Source organism: Hylobates moloch, unplaced genomic scaffold (assembly GCF_009828535.3).
Source record: "Hylobates moloch isolate HMO894 unplaced genomic scaffold, HMol_V3 SCAFFOLD_1, whole genome shotgun sequence".
In the NCBI taxonomy this organism is placed as follows: Eukaryota; Metazoa; Chordata; class Mammalia; order Primates; family Hylobatidae; genus Hylobates; species Hylobates moloch.
Window position 1 is genome coordinate 183,422,401 of NW_026652276.1, and position 23,469 is coordinate 183,445,869.

The following is a 23,469-nucleotide window of genomic DNA, read 5'->3' on the forward strand; positions in this document are numbered from 1 at the left end:
AGAAGAGCAATTTTTTTTTTTAAGTTAAGGTAAAATCTTTTCTAGCTATGAGTTTTTCCTTGTGACTATCCTGAGTACCTACATGCTTCTCTGTCACATTCTAATTTTCTGGGATTCCAGATGCATTGCTAAGATCATTCCTCCTTTCCTTTCTTACCAGATCTGTTGTTTCTTGGTTCCAACTTTGCTATCATCACTGGACCAAGAATGGAAAACAACGAATAAACCCTGAATGTGCAACAAGGACCACAGGAACCAGCCACGGGAGAGTAAACAGTCACTAAGGTCAGGGTCACGTCAGGACAGCCCTGCACGTGTGCGGCCTGAGTGTTCCCACTCTCTGTGTTCACAGTGCAACAAACAGTGCCAGCTCACCACAGCCTTGTTTTCCCCAACTGACCAAGACTGGTCAGAATGCGTCGGATTTCGCACGAAAGACGCAACATATTTGCTGTCCAAATTTTAGGAATTAAAAGAAAACAGGGAAGCCCCAAAAGGTAACACAGTCAAGGCAAGGAAAAGGTTGAAGAGAGTACTGAAAAATCTTTCCCAACTGTTTAGAGAGGTAAGTACTCCTGTTTTGTTTCAAAAAATAAGTTCAAGAGTATTTAATTACTTTATTATTTATTTACAATGTATTAACTTTAAATAGATTACACATTATTTCCTGAACTGCATACTTATCCAGTCATAAATATTAATCCAGAAACAGAAACTACTGCAACATAGATTTAAGTACTAACCAACCAACCAACCAGATAATTAGATTTATTAACATTAAAAGATTTATGTTATGTGAATATACACAAAAAAATTGACAAAATCACACAGTAAAATCCTTTCTCTAGAGTATTTGAACAATATGTTGTTCTTAGTAGTCGCCAATGATTCAGAAGTTCCTGAAGATATTGGGGTGGAGGAGTGCTAGTTATTTGGGCTTCTATTATCTAGACACTCAATGAGAGTTTGTTGTGCTGGTCTGACAAATATCATCTGTATATGTGGATGAATAGTTTTCTCTCATTAGCTTCATCTCTTTATTTTTATGTGGGGATGGAAATATCTACTTTTTCCAGGGGGAAGGAGGTCAGTGGGAGGGTGTGGAGGGAATTGGTTTCTGTGTCATGTGCAGTCATGTGCTGCTCAACAATGGGAATATATTCTGAGAGATGCGTCGTTAGGCAACTTCATCACTGTGTGAACATCACACAGTGTTCATCATGGAGTGCACATCACGGAGTGCACTTACACAAACCTACATGGTGTAGCCTACTACACATCTAGGCGAGGTGGTAAAGCCTACTGCACCTAGGCTACAGACCTGCATAGCAGGTTACCGGACTGAGTATTGTAGGCACAAATACACAAATAAGTATTTGTGTATCTAAACAAAGAATACACACAGTACAAATATGGCATAAAAGATAAAAAATGGTACACCCGTCTAGGGCACTTACCATGAATGGAGGTTGCAGGACTGGAAGTTGCTCAGGGTGAGTCAGTGGGTGAGTGAGTGAGTGGTGAGTGAATGTTACTTACACTACTGTGGACTTCATAAACACTGCACACTTAGGCTACATTTATAAAAAATATTTTTCTTTGATAATAAATTTACTGTAACTTTTTTACTTTACAAAATTTACTTTTTTCAGCTTTTGACTCACAACACAGCTTAAAATACAAACACATTGTAGAGCTGTGTAAAAATATTTTCTTCCTTTGTATTCTTATTATATAAGGTTTTTAATTAAATTTCTTTTTACTTTTACATTTTTGTTAAAAACAAAGACATACAGGAGTTCAAGACCACCCTGGCCAAGATGGTGAAATCTCGTCTCTACTAAAAATACAAAAATTAGCTGGGCGTGGTGGTGGGCACCTGTAATCCCAGCTACTCGGGAGGCTGAGGCAGAGAATTGCTTGAACCCAGGAAGCAGAGGTTGCAGTGAGCCAAAATTGCGCCACTGCACTCCAGCCTGGGCGACGGAGCACGACTCTGTCTCAAAACAAACAAACAAACAAACAAACAACAACGACAAAAACAGACATAAACACACACATTAGCCTAGGCCTACACAGGGTCAGCATCAAAGTCATTGTTTTCTGCCTCCACATCTTGTCCCACTGGAAGGTATTTAGGAGCTGTTATCTCCTGTAACAATGCCTTTTTCTGGAATACCTCCTGAAGGACCTGCCTGAGGCTGTTTTACAGTTAATATTTTTTTCATAAATAGAAAGAGTACACTCCAAAATAAAAATAAAATCTATCGAATAGTAAATACTAGGCAAAAGTAAATTTTCAGCTTCATTATAATGTTACGGGGGCACCACCACATATAGACAGTCCATTGTTGACTGCAACACCATTATGTGGTGCATGACTGTGGTACTAAATATGGTAAGCCAATGAAATGCATAGCCCTTCATTCTTTACTGGTATTTCTTTTGGCATCACCATTACTTTTATGAAAATAAGCTTGTTAGTTCTTGAGCTGTTAATATTTGAGAATGCAAGGGAATCTTCTCAAGCTTAAGAAAGATACACTATAAATTTAAAAAGAATACACACCAAACATTTCTGCAAATGTGCATTTTGAATGTTCTTATTCACCGCAGGTCAGTATGCATTGTCTCCTTCCCATCTCAGTGAATAATTTGCCTGTCTATACCTAAAGGGCAACAGTTCTGGTTTTTGTTTTTGTTTTTTTCTCTTGGCAGGAATAGTTGGAAATTTTAAACAATTTAAATATCAACTGACTGATGTTCTTTTTACTCTTTCATGGAAATGTCAAGCATTCATATTTTCAATACTAATGAACAACCACCAATTGTTTTAATTTCATTATTTTCTCAACTGAAAGAGCGCTTACAGAGCACAGAAATAGCTGGGCTTTCTTTTTATATATCTCACTGGTAAGCCTGAAACAAGTTTAGATTGAAAGACAAAAAAAAAACCTCCAATTTTCCCCCTGAATAGGATCTCTTGATTAAACTGACCTTCTTTATTCACACCCCACCCCCACCCACCACCAGTGAAAAAATAGGCCCCAAAGAGAGGATTTTAAACCCAGGGCTTACAAGGTATTCGAGAGGTTGCTCAAGTCATTTGGTTAACTCTAGGAAGGACTGAATTATATTTGCACTGTCAGAAGTCCACCTACTCTTAAAAATAGCCAGAGAAAGTTCTGCCACCTTAAATGGTAACAAACTCTAGGAGAAACGGTTTTGCTTTCTCTCCTGTACCCAGGCACAGCACACAGCACACCATAGCAGAAAACTTGAATTGCAATCATTTTCAAATTCAATCTAAATAGTATGACTTGCTGAACAAACTCCTCCAGTGACTTGCTACTCCATGGGGGGAATGTTAGAAGAGATTTTAAAAATAACATTTCCCCTTTTAGCACTTAATGTCTGCTTTAGTTCACTAAATGACGTCCTTTAAATTTGGATAAGTAAATGTGTCTTCCAAAAGGATATACCTTTTCTCCTTGATCCTGAGGAACAATCTAGTAGTAGGAGATGAAGTTTGCATATGTGATCCTGTTGCTGCTCTCTTAGAAGAATAGAGTGAGCCAGATGAGATGTGACCCTCGGCTCATGGAGGCTTGTTTAGAAAATGCATGTGGGGAGAAGCACTCACCATGCAGATGCGTGCTCTGGTACTGCTATAGTCACAGGATGAGGGGCCACTGCCAGGGCAGGGAAGGGCAAGGGAATGCTAATAACTGGTTTGGTGGAGGAGTGTGTTCTTTGACTACAGCTCTCAATGAGATGGCTTTCCTGACATGAAAAACACAGCAGGCATCTCTGTCACCTGAGCTTTTATTCAAGAAGTATAACATTCTTGTTCAAGGACTTCCCATTCCATTCTAAGGATTCAAGAGAACTAGATTTGCAATAATCATCATATTGCTATCTCCTACTCCTTCAATTACCTCCAACTTAATCTGATTTTTTTCTATTTATGAGGAAAAGACTTTTCAGTGTGCTGGAGAGAATTGTGCACTTACCTATTTAATCTGTACTGATTATGGAACTCTCTTTCCTTCACTGCATTATATTCATTTTGATACTTGAGAAGTTGTTCTCTCATTTTGGAGACCTCCGTGGAGAATGCTTCTGGAAAATTATCAGCTTGCTGCAGGTGAAACTGCTGCTGTTGTATTTGCTCAGTGAAACGTTTGGCATTCTGTAGCAGTTGGACCTCTGACTCTTGTGTGCTGGGTTACATGAAAAACAGAGACTCACGTAATGAGACATGTACACCCTCAGTTCCCTCTGTGGCTCCTGTGGGGGTCTAGTGAGGATAGCTGCTCCCCAATCCTGGGATCAGCTCAACTCTGTGACATTTTTGTGCCAAGTCAGTTGACCCTTCATGTCCGTGAGTCCACATCTGTGGATTCAACCAACCACAAGGGAAAATTTTTGTTAAAAAATTGAGTCTGCTTCACCTTTGTGGTATTCTCCTCCAAAACACCTAACTCTGGTCTAAATATGAGGAAAATTCCAAACTGAGAAACGTTCTATAGAATACCCAACTAGCTACCCTTAAAACTGTCAACATGGCTGGGCGCAGTGGCTCATGCCTGTAATCCCAGCACTTTGGGAGGCCGAGGCCGAGGTAGGCAGATCACGAGTTCAGGAGATCGAGACCATCCTGGCTAACACAGTGAAACCCCGTCTCTACTAAAAATACAAAAAATTAGCTGGGCGTGGTGGCAGGCGCCTGTAGTCCCAGCTACTTGGGAGGCTGAGGCAGGAGAATGGTGTGAACCCGGGAGGTGGAGCTTGCAGTGAGCCGAGATCGCGCCACTGCACTCCCGCCTGGGCGACAGAGCAAGACTCCATCTCAAAAAAAACCCAAACAAACAAACAAACAAAAACAAAAAATGTCAACGTGATTGTAAAAAAACAAGGAAAGAGTGAGAAATTGTCACAGAGATCAAGGAGAGATGATGGCTAAATATAGTGGGGTATACTGCATTGGGTCCTGGAACAAAAAAAGAACATTAGTGGAAAAACTGTTGAAACTCTGGAGTTTAATTAATACTAATATACGAATGTTAACTTCCTAGTTTTGATGGACCATGGTTATGTAAGATGCTCCCATTAGAGGAAAATGGGTGAAGGATAGATGGAACTTCGTATATTATTTTTGCAACTTTTCTATGAATCTAAAATTATTCCAAAATAAAATGTTTACTTAAAAATTATTTACTGAACATGTACAGACTTCTCTTGTCATGATTGCCTAAACAACACAGCATAACAACCATTTACATAGCATTTATATTGTATTAGGTATCACAAGTAATCTAGAAATGATTTAAAGTATACAGGAGGATGTAATTAGGTTACATGCAAATACTATACCATTTTATATCAGGGACTTGAGTATCCATGGATTTTGGTATCTGCAGGAGGTCCTGGAATCAATCCCTCATGGATACCAAGAGATGACTGTACTATGCTAGGTGCAAGACGTGAATAAGGCTTAGCTCCTAGCTTCAAGAATCTTACCATCTGGCAGATGGGGAGGAATACCAGATGACAAGTACTACCGCTGGTGTCAGGATCAAGACAGCAGGAGACAACAGAGAAAGGATCACTCAATGGGAATGTGACATTTGCACTTGACTTTGAAGAATGATTATGACTTACTAGAAGGGGATAAATCATAGGGAAAGAGGAGGTTTTCCCTCGAACTCCCCAAACAACCCTAGCTCCCTTGAATTCTTATAACATAATTGTAGGAAAATCTCTCCTGCCTTAGTGAACTAAGAAAAAACAGAAACTTTTCTAATGGCACTTTATTAGGAAACTAGGAAGAGAAATTCCCATACACAATTATGAATATAAATAAATTTATAGATTTCTGATTCTAAGTTGGACACTGGTTAGACCTGGACTTGAAGGTCATAGTAGAGAGAAATTCCTAAAACCCCAGTTATATTCTATGACCTTGGCCCTATGTAGGGAAAAGGACTAAACATCTGTCAGAGGATTTAGAAAAAGGACATGGTGGAATCTCCAGTATCTTGTAGAACACCTCTATGCTGCAAGGTAGCATCAGCAAGCATTGGCCCCAACCTTACCAGTAGATATGATTCCTATTTCCCAGAAACCCATATATTACCTACCTCTCCTATTTGAAGTAAGCCCTCACCACTTCCTGTTTTAGAGCCAGAGCTCTCTTTTGATGTGTGCTCCCCACCAACTGTCCTAACCAAGAGAAATCTTCAAGTTCCAGCTCATTTGCAGAGACGCCCAATGACTTGATCAAGCCAATCTCAACTGAAGTTACCCTGTGTCTGCCTCACCTTTGTGATATTCTCAATTCAGTACAGATACATCCATTTTCCCAGGTTTTATAATGTCATTTGCTCAATAGTATCTAGCAAAACATTTACTGGGACATAACACGTTCCAGGCATGATGTTAGGTACCAAATAGCAACAATAGCTACAATGATACCTCAAAAATTTTCATTAATGAAAGCTGGAATTACTCTTCTATAATTCAATTTCCATGTATGCTAATAAACTTTGTAAATCTAAAGTTATCTGAACTCCTTAATAGGTCAGGCTTCAGCTATTGAAATTGTAAGCTGTTGGACCAGGCTACAGTGCCTATTTTTCCATAGAAAGGACAGGGTGGTAGGGTTCCAGCCAGAACACAAATGGAAACTTACCCACATGTACTTAAAACATGATACCAGTAGAAGAGACTTTAACAACTCTTATAACATGGTTTCTATGGAAGACTCATTCAGTTTCAGTTCAATATTTCCAGGCTATATCTGCCCAGCTGCAGTCCTAGCAGCACGAATGAAGAGTCTACTTCGTATCTTTCCCACCCACCAGGCAACGGGAGTAGGAGAGAATGGTGAGTGTTTGCAATGGCAATAGAGGGAACTAAGTGGTCAAGATGTAAAATGTGGGTAGCAGAAGGGAAGTTAACTGTTTTGCAACACAACCTGGAAGAGGAAGAAATAATGCCATAGCTGAGGTCCTGCATTGCTACTTGTCACTAGGGGCCAGGGAGCTGAGTTGTGGGCCAGGGGAGGAGGAAGTTAAGTCAAAGCACTCTGCAAATCTCCACTGGGCTCTAGGTAACAGCTATCCAGGCCGGGCACGGTGGCTCACACCTGTAATCCCAGCACTTTGGGAGGCTGAGGCAGGAGGATCACAAGGTCAGGAGATCGAGACCATCTTGGCTAACCCAGTGAAACCCCGTCTCTACTAAAAATACAAAAAAATTAGCTGGGTGTGGTGGCGGGCCCCTGTAGTCCTAGCTACTTGGGAGGCTGAGGCAGGAGAACAGCGTGAACCCAGGAGGCGGAGCTTGCAGTGAGCCGAGACTACGCCACTGCACTCCAGCCTGGGTGACAGAGGGAGACTCTGTCTAAAAAAAAAAAGAAGAGCTATCCAGAGGGCAGGAAACACTGATATTCCTTGTATCTGCAAAGAGGATTGGAGGGATGCCCAGAGAACTGCATGGTATTTCCTCTCATTTAAGCAGTGTGAAGTATGTTGAAAAAGATTACTCCAGACTTTCCACTTAAAGTCTCAAAATTCCTGAGCCTTGAGAACTCTGAGAGCACACTGGCAGGCATGACCAGCTATGGGGGAATGGAACCTCTGTTAGGTGTGGGGGTGAGGACTTGGCTTGGGCTTGAGGATGAGGAACCAAGGCTGGGGGCTTTGGAGGGGTGTGAGGAACCTGGGTGCACCTGAAGTTTGCATAGGAATGCAGCTCTGCTCTTCTCCAAGTTGTGCACTCTTCCCTCATGCATTTACCCTCAAAGTAGACAAATATCTCTGGGCAAGATAAGGAGGGGAAGTGATTGGGAATTGCGGGGAGAGGATGGCTGGGGAGTGGCAGCATGGAGTTTCTATCTGTTGCTGTTGCTCCTTGGCTTTTGATGAAGACACGATGCAAGGCCATGAGATAAGATGGGGGAGAAGGAAAGAAAGGCTTGGGAGTGGTAAAGAGTAAAAGCACATTAGGGTTTTCCCTCTTTCTTCACTCTCCTGCCCTCTTAATTCCCAGTGGCTAATAGCCAGTGCTCAGGCAGGCTTGCTGGACTCTTCTGTGGTAGCCTGTTCTTCTGACCTGTTGCTGACTGAGACTTGCAAGGTGTAAGTAGCCTGTGATAGGGGGAGGAGGTGAGAAGTAAAGACAGGGTCTCAGCAGACTCAGGCTGGGGTTGTTGGACAATCTACACCTCTGAGTGATGAACAGACATGGGAGAAGAGTCCTGTAGGTGTGTCCTATGCAGAGACTGTCAGTGTCCTACCAGAATCCTCTTGCCCACCTGCAGCTTTAGTGGACAGTTACCATATGTATCAGCAGCACCTGTGTCCCTCTGCCTGAGCGCTGTCTCTGGCCATCAAAGTTTGCTTGGTTTGTCAAAGGGCAAGCTAGAAGTGCCAAGAGCTAATCTCCCTGGAAGTAATTTGTAATAAATGAGTGGTGGAAACTCGTGGGCAAATATTCCAGTTTCCTCACTCTTCAGCGGGAGAGTGCTGAGGTGAGCCACTCAGAGGCTCCTCTGTGAGGCCGAGCCCCAGTAGCCCATCATATAAACTCGCAGATGAACATGGCTCGCTCAAGGCTAGATTTCTTCCTTCCCAGCCACCCTTCCCCACTCTCTCACGATGCTTTCTCGTATCACTTCTCAAACTACCTGAACGCAAATCCTTGCCTCAGGGTCTGCTTATGGGGGAATGCAAATGAAGACAGGTCTTATCACCCATAAGAAATTTAAAGATGATTAATCATGTCTCCATATTGGTAAATTGCATACCTCATCACGGCGTCATGCAGCAAGGTATACTTGGCTTTTAACTCTGCCATTCTTGTTCCAGGAAGTTTTCCCATAGCATGTAACTAGCAACGAGAACATAAGGTCACTGTTAATCACCATTTCTCTTTAGGCTTAAGCAGGGGATGGAATGGATATATGGAAATCTTATAAAATCCTCCATTAAACATTAGAGGACACATATGAGGCAATGTAGTGTACTGGAAACATGCTGGGTGTTTGGAGAAAATAGTGCTAGTTCTATTCTGCCCCCAGTACATTCTGTGTCCTCAGGCAAGTCTTTTCAACTCCCTAGGCTGTTATTTCTTTGTCTGGAAATTGAGAGGACTGAGTTAAATTCTTCTAATTCTAAAAAAATTTCAAGGTTTAACAAACAATCTGAATAGTGTAGATTATAGGTTGGCTATTTGTAAGTTGAGAAAATGAATGGTTATTGAACGGCTATTAGAGTATGTGTTGCCCATCAGTTATTTCATTCTTAAAAATGTTGTGAAATAAAGATTATCATCTCCATTTGAAACTAAAGTTTAGAAAAATGATTTGTTCAAGGCTATAGAGCTAGTTAAAGGCCAGGTGAGAATTTAAACCCAAGTGGTTCAGCTCCAAAAACCTACGATCACTCCCCCGTACCATGATGCCTTTGCCTCTCCTGTCAAAGAAGCATGGAAAGTTTTCCAATGCGTAAAGAGGTACTATTTATTCCCATTTTATTTCTAGTTAAAATGACTTTTGATCTCTTCTCTGAGTTAGGTGATAATTAGTTAACAGACATCATAAAACATCATCAAACACTAAAGTTTTACCATCCTAAAATCATAATGCAATGAGCATTTGTATTAGGTTTGACTTCAACTGCTAGTGACAGTATCAAAATAGAACTGAAGAGAATATTTGTGTTTTTCAACCCTGTTGTTCTTACATTTATTTATTTATTTATTTATTTATTTATTTATTTATTTATGACGGAGTCTCACTCTGTCGTCCAGGCTGGAATGCAGTGGTGCAATCTCGGCTCACTGCAACCTCTGCCTCCCAGGTTTAAGTGATTCTCGTACCTCAGCCTCCCAAGTAGCTGGGACCACAGGGGTGCGCCACCACGCCCAGCTAATTTTTTGTATTTTTAGTAGGGATGGGGGTTCACCATGTTAGCCAGGCTGGTCTTGAACTCCTGACCTCAGGTGATCCACCGGCCTTGGCCTCCCAAAGTGCTGAAATTACAGGCGTGAAAGCCTGGCCCTTACCTCTAAAGTGTTTATTGAATTCATCCACATTCCTCTCCCTTCCCTGATCCCACTGGCCCAAGTCTCATCATCTCTCAGTTGGACCATTACAAAACCTCCTAACTGCCCTTCTGCCAGGGAGATCTTTTTAAAAGTCAGTCAAGGTTATGTTATGCTGGGTGCTCAAAACACTTCAAGTGGAATAAAATTCAAGACCCTTCGTATTCAAGACCTTGAGGTCCTGCCTGACCTCAACACCCCCACAGCCGCCTTTCACAACACCCTCTTTAAGCTCCCAGTGCTTCAGTGCTTCTGCCACACTGGCTGCCTTTGATTTCCACAGATGTATGAGTCTTTTTCTCCAGGGCCTCTGATTAGTCATTCCTCACTCCCCCCACTTCACTCCAAATATGAATTCATAAGAGGGCCTTCTCTGACTTCCAAATCTAAAGAAGATGACCACATGTACTTGCTCCTACCTCTAAAGAACGCTGAGCTTCATAACATTACAATCTGCAAGAATAAATTTACTTACATTATTAAAAACATTTTTATACTTCCCCAGCTAGTATATAAGACCTAGGAGGAAAGAGCCCAGATTACCTTGTCCTTCACTGTATCCTCAGCCAAAGTATTACTAGAATCCCAGGCACAGTATAGGTGCTAGGTAAATTGCTTATACTTGTTAGCAAATGAATGAATGCAGCTATCAAAATGCAAAAGTCTGAGTTTATACAGTGGGGTTTCATGGTCCTTCTACCCACATCAGGGTAGAAAAATGTTAAATGCATTATGAAACCATTTCTTCTTTGTGAAAGTGTTGGAGATCTTTCATGAGGGCCATACTATCTGGTGCCAGGCCTGGCTTCCAATCCCTACAACCCTAATTTTTTTTAAATCTATGGGTGAAATATGGTGAACAAGATCTTTAAGACCTTTGAGGATACTCTATCTATATCAAATATCTTAAAATCTATTCATATGCCACCTTAAATATAATTTATTTATAACTTTTTTTTCCCCAGAGATGGATTATCTCTGTCGCCCAGGCTGGAGTACAGTGGCATGATCTCAGCTCACTGCAACCTCTACCTCCCAGGTTCTAGCAATTCTCCTGCCTCAGCCTCCCAAGTAGGTGGGACTACAGGCACAAGCCACCACACCTGGCTAATTTTTTGTATTTTAGTAGAGATGGGGTTTCACCGTGTTGCCCAGGCTGGTCTGGAACTCCTGAACTCAGGCAACCCACCCGCCTTGGCCTCCCAAAGTGTTAGGATTACAGGCATGAGCCACTGCCCCTGGTCTATTTGTAACTTTTTAACTGTGGAGTTGCTGTTGGTAAGTCGACTTAATGTTACATTTTACAGATATTTATTTTGGTTCTGCAGTATTTTTTAGCCAATATGTAATTTATTTCACGTTTCAAACATTTTCATTGCTTTCCCAAAGTGTACAGACCATAGTTACCATGGCTTTAAAAATCTAATAAGTTAAAAAAAAAAAAAAAGCCTTTACAAATGGACACACTTAAAGGAGAAAAGTTGCTGGGAAAAGATTATGAAAAGGTAAATATGTGAGTGTGTGTTTGTATGTATATGTGTACAATGAAGACCAACTAGGGGCTAGCCTAGTAACTAGCTAACCAGCCATCTTCTGAAGGTAAACTACTGGGTAAGGTAATTATGGACTCAAATATTCAAAAAAAACAGACAGTATTTAGTTTTGTTCTTAAGCTAAAAAGACCATTACTTCCTACTTAATGCTCCCTGCATAATAAAAACAGAAATGAATATAACATAGGCTCTGCCTTAAGGTAGGCCAAAGTTTGAAGAGATAGATACAAAAAAAATGACGGAATACTGAAACTACATTCTATAGTTTTATTTTAAGTAAATGATCGTATTTGGCATTTTGCAATGTTTTAATATTGCAAGTTAAAGCAGGGGTTCCCAGCCCCTGGGCTTTAGGAACTGGGCTGCACAGCAGGAGATGAGCAGCGGGCAAGTGAGCATTACCACCTGAGCTCTGCCTTCTGACAGATCAGCGGTGGCATTAGATTCTCATAGGAGCATAAACCCCATTGTGAAATGCGCACGTGAGGGATCTAGGTTGTGCACTCCTTATGAGAATGTAATGCCTGATGATCTACGGTGGAACAGTTTCATCCCAAAAGCATTCCTTCTGCCCCGTGGAAAAACTGCCTTCCACGAAACTGGTCCCTGGTGTCAAAAAATTTGGGGGCTGCTGATTTAAAGCAAATAAGTAAAATTATAAATTACAGACCAATCCAGGAGGTGGATGGGACCTCCAAAATGGTGGGATGAAGAGCTTGATGAATTCTCTCCTTCATAGAAACATTGATTTGGCCGGGCACTGTGGCTCATGTCTGTAATCCCAGCACTTTAGGAGGCTGAGGCGGACAGATCACCTGAGGTCGGGAGTTTGAGATCAGCCTGGCCAACATGATGAAACCCCATCTCTACTAAAACTACAAAAAAATTAGCTGGGCATGGTGGCACATGCCTGTAGTCCCAGCTACTTGGGAGGCTGAGGCAGGAGAATGGTGTGAACCCGGGAGGCGGAGCTTGCAGCTAGCCATTCAGGAGGCTGAGGCAGGAGAATCGCTCTAACCCCAGAGGCAGAGGTTGCAGTGAGCTGAGATCACGCCACTGCACTCCAGCCTGGGTGACAGAGTGAGATTCCGTCTCAAAAACAATAAAAATAAAAAATAAATAAAAAATAAAATAAAATAAAAAAGAAACAAACAAAAGAAGCATTGATTTAACTGGTCAAAATAATCTAAGACAACCATTTAAAGTCTCTGGAAATTGACCTAAGGTTATATAATAAATTGAGAAACATTCAATAAAATCTACTGAAGCTCAGCAAGAAACTGTGGCATTTGAACCATGGGCTGCATCCATCCCTTTAGCTTCAGGTTTCAGAACTATTCTGGGCAGGCTTGCAGCCAGTGAGGTGCCCATGTCCCCCACTTTCCTATGGCTAAAGATCAAGATCTATCCCAGGTGAAGATCTAAGAAACGGTAGCACTCAGCACTCATCCTCCCCTTCTTCCCCATGGGCAGCTGTAGCTGTTCGGTAGTGCCAGTACTCACTCCCTAATGTCCTGCTCTACAGGGAGAGACCCTGGGCAGGACAAACAAAACAGATCAGAGTTCCCCATATCCCCAGCTCCTGCTCAGTAACACAGAGGCTCTAACCAGGTTGGGGGCTGAGCAAGCTGTGAGGACTTGCAGCTCTGCAGCCCTGCCTTTGACTTTATTTGGAACAGAGTGTAGGATATTCATGTCCCAGAGCAATGTAAAAAATAACAGCCATAGAAAAACAGATGTCATAAGGGCTAACAGAGTAGGCTAATAGTTTTGTGATGCTAATAGATGCAGACCAGCAGAAGTTTAACAGAGAAACTGGGACGAGGGACAGTAAAAAAATTCATAATTGATACTGGTGGTCTAAGAGACTGTGGAAAAGCCCACGGCTGTGACCACCCAAGATCAACCAGACAGGGTACTTCCAAGCTGTCAGTCTGTGAGTTAAAAGTGGCAGATATATAAACTCCTCGAACTTCAAAAGTTGTTCCCAAGCCACACACAGACCCAATGGAAAAGGATGAAAACCTTACTGGCTCAGGGTGCTTAAGCGTGACCTCTGACCGATCAGTGACTGACCCAGGGCAACCCCCAGGAACTCAAGTTTAAAAACAAAAAAACAAGGAACAACTATCTAAGCAGAGACATCAGAGGCTGCCTACTGTGGGGGAAAAATACACTTCACAGTATTAGTCCAGCCAAGTCACTAAACAAATAAATAGATGAACAACAATAACAAGAACAAAACAGCATCAGTAAGCCTGGGAAGGATCAGAATCCAGAGTTGTTACAATATATGACCTAAAATGTCCAATTTTCAATGAAAAATTATGAGACATGCAAGGAAACAAGAAAGTATGACCCCCATCCCGCATAGTGAGATCCCCAGTCCCTTTTTGCACAGAAAAAAAAAAAAAAAGAAACTTTCTTAGGGAGGATGCGGATGTTAGATTTAACAAAGACTTCAAAGAAAATATTATAAATATGTTTGAAGAATGAAAGAAACCATGTTTAAAAAATTAAAGGAGAGTATGATGACAATGCATCAAATAGAGATTGTCAATAAGAAGAAATTTTTAAGGAGCTACACTGAAATTCCTAAGTAGAAAATCATAATTGAAAATTTCACTGGAGGAATTCAACAGTGGATTTGAGCAAGCAGAATAATCAGTAAACTTGTAGATCAGTAGAGAAGGCAGTAGTGCCCACTTATTCATGGGGGATGGGCTCCAAGACCCCAGGAGGATCCCTGAATGGATAGTACCAAACCCATATATGCTAGGCACAAATTTATTTTCCCTTCTTCACAATTCACAGATAAGATTTGTTCTTACTATAGATCTTAGCAATCTCAGCAAACTTTTTTTTTCTTTCCTTATTAAATTGAGAACTTTCACTTTTTCACTTAAAGAAAGCACTTTATGGATTCTCTTTGGCATATCCAAATTGCCACTATCACTGTTCTTGTGCTTTGGGGCCATTATTAAGTAAAATAAGGGTTACTTGAACACAAGCGCAGCAATCCTGCAACAGTGGACCCAGTAACTAAGACAGCCACTAAGTGATTAATGGGTGGGTAGCACACAGAGTGTGTACATGCTGGACAAAGGGATGATTCACATTTCAGGTGGGATGGAGTGGGACCAAGAGAGATTTTATCACACTACTCACAATAGCATGCAATTTAAACTTATGAATTGTTTACTTCTGGAATTTTCCACTTAATATTTTTGGACCATAGTTGTCCACAGATACCTGAAACCGCAGAACATAAAATTGCAGATGGCGGGGGGACTACTGTATATAATTTGAGTAACAGAGAGAAAAAGCATGAAGACACACAGATTGTCACAGAAATGGAGGACATTAAGCCCACTAAATTATGTGTAATGGGAGAAATAGAGAAAAAGAGAACAGAAAACATACTTAAAGAAATAAAAAATTTGCAAATGGGATAAAAACATATTCAAGAGCTCAAAGAATCCCAAGTAGAATCAACAAAAAAAATTCACATTCAGATACATCACAAACTGCTGAAAGCCAAAGATAAAGATAAATCTCCAAAGCAGCAAAAAACAAAACAAAAAACGCCAGCTTATTATGTGCAAAGAAATCACAGTAAGAGTAACTTCTCATCTAAAATAATGGAAGGCAGAAGGCAGTGGCTGACACATTTAAAGTAAAGAAAAAGCAGACAGCCACACACACATACCTGTCAACCAAGAATCCTATATCCATCAAAAATATCTTTCAAATAGGAAGAGGAAATAAATTTGATTTATATTTGATTTCAACATAAATCAAAACAGAGAAAATCATTGCTGGCACACCTGCCTTATAAGAAATAATAAAGTAAGCTCTTCATGCTAGAAAGAAGGAACAATAACTCAAATCCATGTGAAAAAACAAAGAGTGTACTCAATTAAATTTAAGACATATGCTCATATAAAAGCTTGGACACAAATGTTTATAACAGCATCATTCGTAATAGTAAAAAAAAAAAGAAACAACCTACATGTCCATCAATTGACAAATGGACAAACAGAATATATATCCATAGGATGGAATATTCAGCCATAAAAAGGAATGGAGTCTTGAAACCTGCTGTAACATGGATGAACTTTGAAATCTATATGCTAAGTGAAAGAGGCCAGACACCAAAGGCCACATATTGTGTTATTCACTTATATGAAATATCCAGAGTGGGCAGATCTTTGGAGACAGAAAGTTGATTTAGTGGTTTCCTACACATAAGACAACTGGTGGGAGGGGAATGACTTTTAATGGGCACAAGGTTTCTTTGGTGTCGTGGAAATATTCTACAATTAGGCCATGATTATACAACTCTGTATATATACTAAAAGCCATTAAAAACACTTTAAAAGAGTGATTTTTATGGTAAACTCAAGAAAACTTAATTTTAATGTCAATTATATTAGAAATCATTTTCTGTGTAAAAGAGATAAAATTATAAAATCAAATTAGTGAAAACACTACAAAGTTAAAATTGAATTGCAAATACAAGTATGAACTCATGCTTAAAATTTTTCTTCCTAGCTTTGTCCATTAAATAGCCTAGACCGCATACCTACAACTGTCCGATCTTTGACAAACCTGACAAAAACAAGCAATGGGGAAAGGACTCCCTATTCAGTAAATGGTGCTGGGGTAACCAGACAGCCATATGCAGAAGATTGAAACTGGACCCCTTCCTTACACCATACATAAAAATTAACTCAAGATGGATTAAAGACTTAAATATAAAACCGAAAACTATAATAACCCTGGAAGACAGCCTAGGCAATACCATTCAGGACACAGACATAGGCAAAGATTTAATGATGAGGACACCAAAAGCAATTACAACAAAAACAAAAATTGGCAAACGGGATCTAACTAAACTAAAGAGTTTCTGCACAGCAAAAGAAACTATAAACAGAATAAACGACCTACAGGATGGGAAACATTATTGCAAACTATGCATCCAACAAAGGTCTAATATCCAGCATCTATAAGGAATATAAACTTATAAGAAAAAGCCAAACAACACCCTATTAAAAAGTGAGCAAACGACATGAACACTTTTCAAAAGAAGACATACATGTGGCCAATGCCAACTATTTTATGAAAAAAAGCTCAACATCACTGACCATTAGAGAAATGCAAATCAAAACCACAATGAGACACCATCTCACACCAGTCAGAAGGCTACTATTAGTTGGGGGAGGGAGAACATTAGGAAAAACAGCTAATGCGTGCTGGGCTTAATACCTCGGTGAGGGGTTGAGAGGTGCAGCAAACCACCATGGTACACATTTACTTATGTAACAAACCTGCACATCCTGCATATGTACCCCAGAACTAAAAATAAAAATTTTTAAAAAGTCAAAAAATAACAGATGTTGGTGAGGTTGTGGAGAAAAAGGAATGCTTATACACTGTTGGTGGGAGTGTAAATATTTCGGCCATTGTGGAAGGCAGTGGCAACTCCTCAGAGATCTAAAGACAGAAATACCATTCGATCCAGCAACCCATTAATGGGTATACACCCAAAGGAATATAAATTATTCTATTATAAAGACACATCCATGTGTATGTTCAATGCAGCACTATTCACAATAGCAGACATGGAATCAACCTAAATGTCCATCAATGATAGACTGAAGAAAATGTGGTACACATACACCATGGAACACTATGCAGCCATAAAAAAGAATGAGATCATGTCCTTTGCAGGGCCATGGATGGAGCTGGAGGCCATTATCCTTAGCAAACTAACACAGGGGCAGAGAACCAAATACCACATGTTCTCACTTATAAGTGGGAGCTAAATGATGAAAACACATGGACACATAGAGGCAAACAACACACACTGGGGCCTGTCAGAGGGTGGAAGGGAGGAGAAGGGAGAGGATCAGGAAAAACTACTAATAGGTCCTAGGCTTAATACCTGGGTGATGAAATAATCTGTACAACAAACCCCCATGACACAAGTTTACCTATGTAACAAACCTGCACTTGTACCACTAAACTTAAAGGTTAAAAAATATATAATGGTCTAGAAACAATGCCACATTAACAACAATGAGCACCCCTAATACATTTTGGTCTTTAATCTTATTTCTCACTAAAAGCAAGCAGCAAGTGTTAGAAATGGTTGATTTCAGGTCTGGTACAGGGAAGACACAAAGTGAAGCTGAGACATCTTGTTAAGCCAGAAAGCAAGAACTGTCCATAGAAGATGATCTTATTTTACATATGAGTATGTGAATATATAGAGATCCAGAAGGATAAGAACTAAGATGTTAAAATGATGTGCTCTCGGTAGTAAGAATGTGCTGCTTTTGTTTTTATTTTTGCTTGCCTATATTTTCTAATTTTTCCAATATGTATTACTTTTAATAACAAAAGACTATTAAAAATGTGCCTGCAGACTATTGCTGTAAACAAGAGGGAATTAAAGCAGAATTTAGAGAGAATTAGAATTTAGAGAGTACTGTGATCAGGTCCTAGTGGCAGATACAGGCAGATTCTAGCACTGACTTAGTGAATGCTCAACTGTATTTTCCCTAAGTTGAGTCCTATCTTTAACAGCAATGGTGGCCGGGCGCGGTGGCTCAAGCCTGTAATCTCAGCACTTTGGGAGGCCGAGGCAGGCGGATCACGAGGTCAGGAGATAGAGACCATCCTGGCCAACATGGCAAAACCCCGTCTCTACTAAAAATACAAAAAATTAGCCGGGCGTGGTGGCGGGCACCTGTAGTCTCAGCTACTCAGAAGGCTGAGGCAGGAGAATGGCGTGAACCCAGGAGGTGGAGCTTGCAGTGAGCCAAGACTGCACCACCGCACTCCAGGCTGGGCGACAGAGTGAGACTGTCTCAAAAAAACAAAAAAAACCAAAAAAAACCAGCAATGGTTTGAAGCCTCATTGTAGGTGGGCCAATGATACGTGTTGGTTAGTTTTATGGCCACAGAAAAGCAGGAAAACTACAGAAGTTTCCTTTCCTGTTTTCTGTCTCTATCATTCTGCTGGCCTTTAGTGCCTTACAAACCTGCAAGGAAAGCTGACAGGGTAAAAACACCTGATATGTTCTTGCAGTTTGTACATAAATTGGAGAAGGTAACGTCATAGGTGTTCAGAATGTTAGTTGATAAACTTTGCTATTTCAGTCTCCTCTAAAAAAACAAATCTCTCTTTAAAAAAACTAAACTGTGGAGAATAGATTTTAGCTGCCTTAAACATAAAAAATCGTAATCTAGATGTCAACATTCATCAAAAAGTGACTTTTCTGTGAAATTATAAACTGTCTCTTTAAGTAGGTCGATCTCTGGTTAGAAACTTCACACTAAGTTCTAGCAGATGCAAATGCTTCACTCATAAACAATATCGGACATGGAAAATGGTTGCATTTTCACATTGCATGATACAAGTGGGTACAGAACTCAAGTTCGTCATGTTTCAAAAATGCAGAATCTAAGAAATATAGCACAGAGTTCAATCTTACATTGTCAAAGAGCATACACAATGAAAGGTTAGATATAATGTCATAAGTTCATAAATATGATTTCACAATAGATTCTGTGTTACTGAATTGCCCTGCTGGCAATTATGTGACTGCAAGGAAACATTTACTCTAGAGATAAAGTTTAAAAAGAGTTCATGATTCATGGATGACATGTAATAATATGGAAAAAATTTCAAAAATGGAAATTCTAGGACATTTCAAGGAAGTAATAGCTCAGTAAGAGCTTTTACCAAGTGAGTTTATCTGGAAGGGGGTCAGCATGAGGAAACAATTAGGTGTTTGCATGGGTGTGTGCAGGGAACCTGGATTTGTCCAAGGCAGTCATAGCTATTTGCCTACCCTGTTCTTGTGACTTCTTTGACATCACCTAGTGGGTTGGCTTTATTCTGGGGAATGGCTGGCATGCTTTTGAAGGTAATATAAATGTGAAAGCATAAATGGTTACCACTCTCATCTCCCTTTCGCCTGCTCCCCTCTCACTGCTGGAAATAAACAAGACAGTCATTTGAAGTAGTTTCCAAATGCATTGAGCTCTCAACACTGCTTTCTTTGACTTTTCCCAGAGGTTATCTCAAGCTTTAGCTTTCTCACACACCTAACTCATTCACAGAAAATATTAGGCCACATATTCCTTTCCTCTTCCACCTATGCTTTCAAACATATGCTCTCCTACCTTTTCCTAGGCATTGAGTCATCAGTGATAGCTTCTCTCCTTTTAATCTCTACTCCTTCCTCTTTTTTTTGAGATGAAGTTTCTCTCTTTTTGCCTAGGCTTGAGTGCAATGGCGCAATCTCAGCTCACTGCAACCTCTACCTCCCGGGTTCAAGCAATTCTCCTGCCTCAGCCTCCTGAGTAGCTGGGATTACAGGTGCCTGCCACCATGCCCAGCTAATTTTTGTATATTTAGTAGAGACTGGGTTTCGCCATGCTGACCAGGCTGGTCTTGAACTTCTGACGTTAGGTGATCCACCCACCTTGGCCTCCCAAAGTGTTGGGATTACAGGTGTGAGCCACCACGCCTGGCCCTACTTCTTTTTTACGGCTAGCATAGTCTAGTAGTCAAGTATATCACAAGTCAAGTGGATTTTGTTTTGAATTATAGCTCTGCTAGTTTTTTTTTTTTTTTTTTTTTTAAGGCAAGGTCTTGCTCTGTTGCCCAGGCTGGGGTACAGTGGTGTAATCATACTCACTGCAGCCTCGAACTCCTGTGGCTCAAGTGATACTCCTGCCTCAGCCTCCCAAGTAGTTAGGGCTATAAGTGTGCATCACCACGCCCCGCTATGTCTTCTTAAAATGTTTTGTAGAGATGGAGTCTCACTACGTCGCCCAGGCTGGTCTCGAACTTCTGGTCACAGGCAATCCTTCTGCTTTGGTCTCCCCAAAAGTGATGGGATTACAGGTGTGCACCACCATGACTGGCCAGCTTTGCTATTTTTTAAAACTATGTAATTTGAAGTGATATTTAACCAGTCCTTGCCTCAGTCTCTTCAGTTGTAAGAGAGAAAAAATGAATCAATGTACATAGGTAGTATAATATCTTAGTGCACAAATAAAGTCTTAATCAGTGTTAGCTATTTTATTATAATCATTATCATTATCTTCAACCTATAAATTTGCTCATCTCTCTCATTTCAAAAACAAGCAAGACAAAATCCACCTTGGGCATAGTGCTCCCATTTAATTACCTTCTTTCTCTCCTTGACTTTTCATTTCAATTCTTCTCAAAAGAATAGTCTCTGCTCTGTCCCCTCATTCCCTCCCCTTTCATCACTCACCAACCTGTAGTAACCAGACTACCAGTACACTATAAATTAGTAAACTGACTGAGGACTTCCTCACTTGTCTTCCTTGAGTCTGTCCTGTATGCTGCCAGGCTCCTTCAAGTGACACCTCCAGGCAGAATTGATTAGTTCTCCCTACTGCTGCTGTATTTTCAGATGCCTCTATTATTGCACACGTTGTACACTGTGGTCAACATGTTTACATATTTACCCCCCATTAGACTGTGCACTCCTTGATGACAGGAACCCTGCTCTACTCATCTTTGAGTCCTCACACATAATTTGACATCCTATAAGTGTTTAATAATTTCCATTAACTGTTGCTGATCTAAGCTTATCTTAAAACCAATGATGCAGTTGAAAGAATTCATGTTTATTCACTCACTTTCACTGCAACTTATCTGTCACACAAGGCAAATGTAAGAGGTGGAGCAGAGCAAGGTAATTTGGCCTGTCCATAGGCCTGGAAGAGCAAAGTGTGCCTCACAAAACTAGCTGCCTTGCTCACAGCTCTTCTGCCTTCTGTGTGGTTGGCAAGGTTCACAGGATAAGCAGAGAACTCTGGGACTGTTCTCTCACAGCTGTTTGTTCCTTCTTTGGTGGCCACCACAGGAATGTGAGGGGGAGGTCAAAGGGGGCAAACAGGGCCTCCCAGGAGTTAAGAGAGCAAATGCAATGGGCAAGGTGGGTGAGTAATGCAGGTGCTTAGCCACATGTATGTCTTCAAAGTTGCAATAATTTTAAGATAAATATATGGTCAAATAAATAAAAAGCATGCCTAAACACACCCATGCCAATAAGTGTCATTCCCTTTAAGGCACCCACATTTGTCCTAGTGAAACTGCAGTTGCTTAGACCTTTAACAGTCATTTAACCCATGTTTAAAATTATTTCCTCTCTACCTCCAAGGATCCTGGGGGGAGATGGTAGCAGGCTGGAGTGGCTGTGAGCCTGAGAGGCAGGAAATGAGCCAGACTGAAACCCATATGCCTCTGTCAGAACTTCAAAGACTGAACCAATGGTAAGAGCAAAGAACCTAGCAGATCCAAAGCTGTGAAGCGTATTCACATAAGGATCGGAACACAGTCGGAGTCAGGAAACAGAGCCAGGATAAAACCACTAGAATAAAGTCACAAAACGTTAACCAGAAGAGGCAGGGAATGGCCTGGGTACCAGAAGGAATTCTGTTGCAGGATGTGACAGACTAATCAGTGTTTAATCCTTCCTAGGCAGAGGCTCCACCACCAGTGCACCTGTAAAGGCCTGGAGTGGGCTCAGGCAGTGAGAAACTGGAAATGGAGCCTGGGCCCTTAGAGACCAGAGCATCTCTTATACAAGGGCTACACATGTATGAAGAAGATGTCCATAGCCGGTCATTTGTTACCTCACTTTGTTGATCACAGACAAAAGCCACTTCCCTGACCTTGTCCTAAGGGGCTGTCATTGTAAATGTGGGTGAGCCCAGAGAACAGTGGGCTGGATCCCTGGGTTTGGCTGCTTTCTATGCTGCCAAGTAGTAGTGGACACCCACCTTTCAGGTCCCCTTTTATGTGCTGAGAGCACCTCCCTTCTTAGCTGTCTGTCAGTATACCCCAGCTCTAGGCTGCAAGACTTCAGTGTGGGGACAGAGGTGCTCCCCACAACAAAGTCTGGGACCTCTGGTGCCCCACCTTCATGTTTTGAAGATGCTGTTTCACCCAGTGTTCTTTCCAGTATTCATCAGTAATAGTGCATTTAGTATGGAGGCATCCCCGAGTGCCCTTCACTTCTCCTTCTGCCAGGCAGATTGTGATGAACAGTGAAGCCTTTCACAGCTACTCACAGAAGCAGTCTTGAAAAAAGAACAAGAACTGAAAATTGCAACTTGAACTTCCCCACTGACACCATAAAATGGAACTTGGGAGCAGAATATAAGTATGTTTGAGTTCCACTCTTGCTAATTCACTGGTAAGGGGGCTTGAAATCCTGGCCGCATATTTAGACAAGTCCACTCTGTTAAATTATTTCCCAAGTACTTTATTCTTTTTGATTCTGCTGCAAATGAAATCTTCCCCTCATTTTCATTTTTTGGCTCATTTATTGCTAGTGTATAGAAGCCATTCAGTTTTGTTCACTGAAATTCTCCTTTGTCATGTAAATACAAGGCAAACCTCAGAACTCAGGTATGAGCCCTTTTATGTTTTCTGCAAGTGTTTCATTTTGGGCAGAATATCTTTGGCTCTTTTGTTCACTTGATAGATCCTGAGCATCTATAACACTGCCTGACACTCAGGTACTCGAAAATGTTGAATGAATCAGGCCACCATCTCTCATGCATTCCTCCATGACAGCACTTATCTTTATGTGTTGAAATCATGCTCACATGTCTGTCCATCAGATGGGAAGTGCTCTGAAGCCAGGGATCATTCTAGTGTCCTAAGAACCCTGCACGGTACATGTCACACACCAGGTGCTCAGCACATGCCTGAAGACTCTATGGCTATGTGTCAGGGTGGGGGTGC

General features: G+C 41.0%; 1 protein-coding gene across 3 annotated transcripts in view; it reads right to left on the minus strand.

Moving 5' to 3' along the window:
- The window catches only part of CCDC146 (coiled-coil domain containing 146), a 178,712-nt gene that overhangs the window by 58,720 nt on the left and 96,523 nt on the right, over positions 1–23,469 (minus strand). For all 3 annotated transcript variants that reach the window (XM_032761257.2, XM_058425433.1, XM_058425428.1), the window contains exons 3-4: positions 8,813–8,895; positions 4,014–4,223 (exon numbers count right to left, since the gene is read on the minus strand). In XM_032761257.2, coding sequence (XP_032617148.1) covers positions 4,014–4,223; positions 8,813–8,895 — 293 coding nt within the window. The remainder of the gene's footprint in view (positions 1–4,013; positions 4,224–8,812; positions 8,896–23,469) is intronic.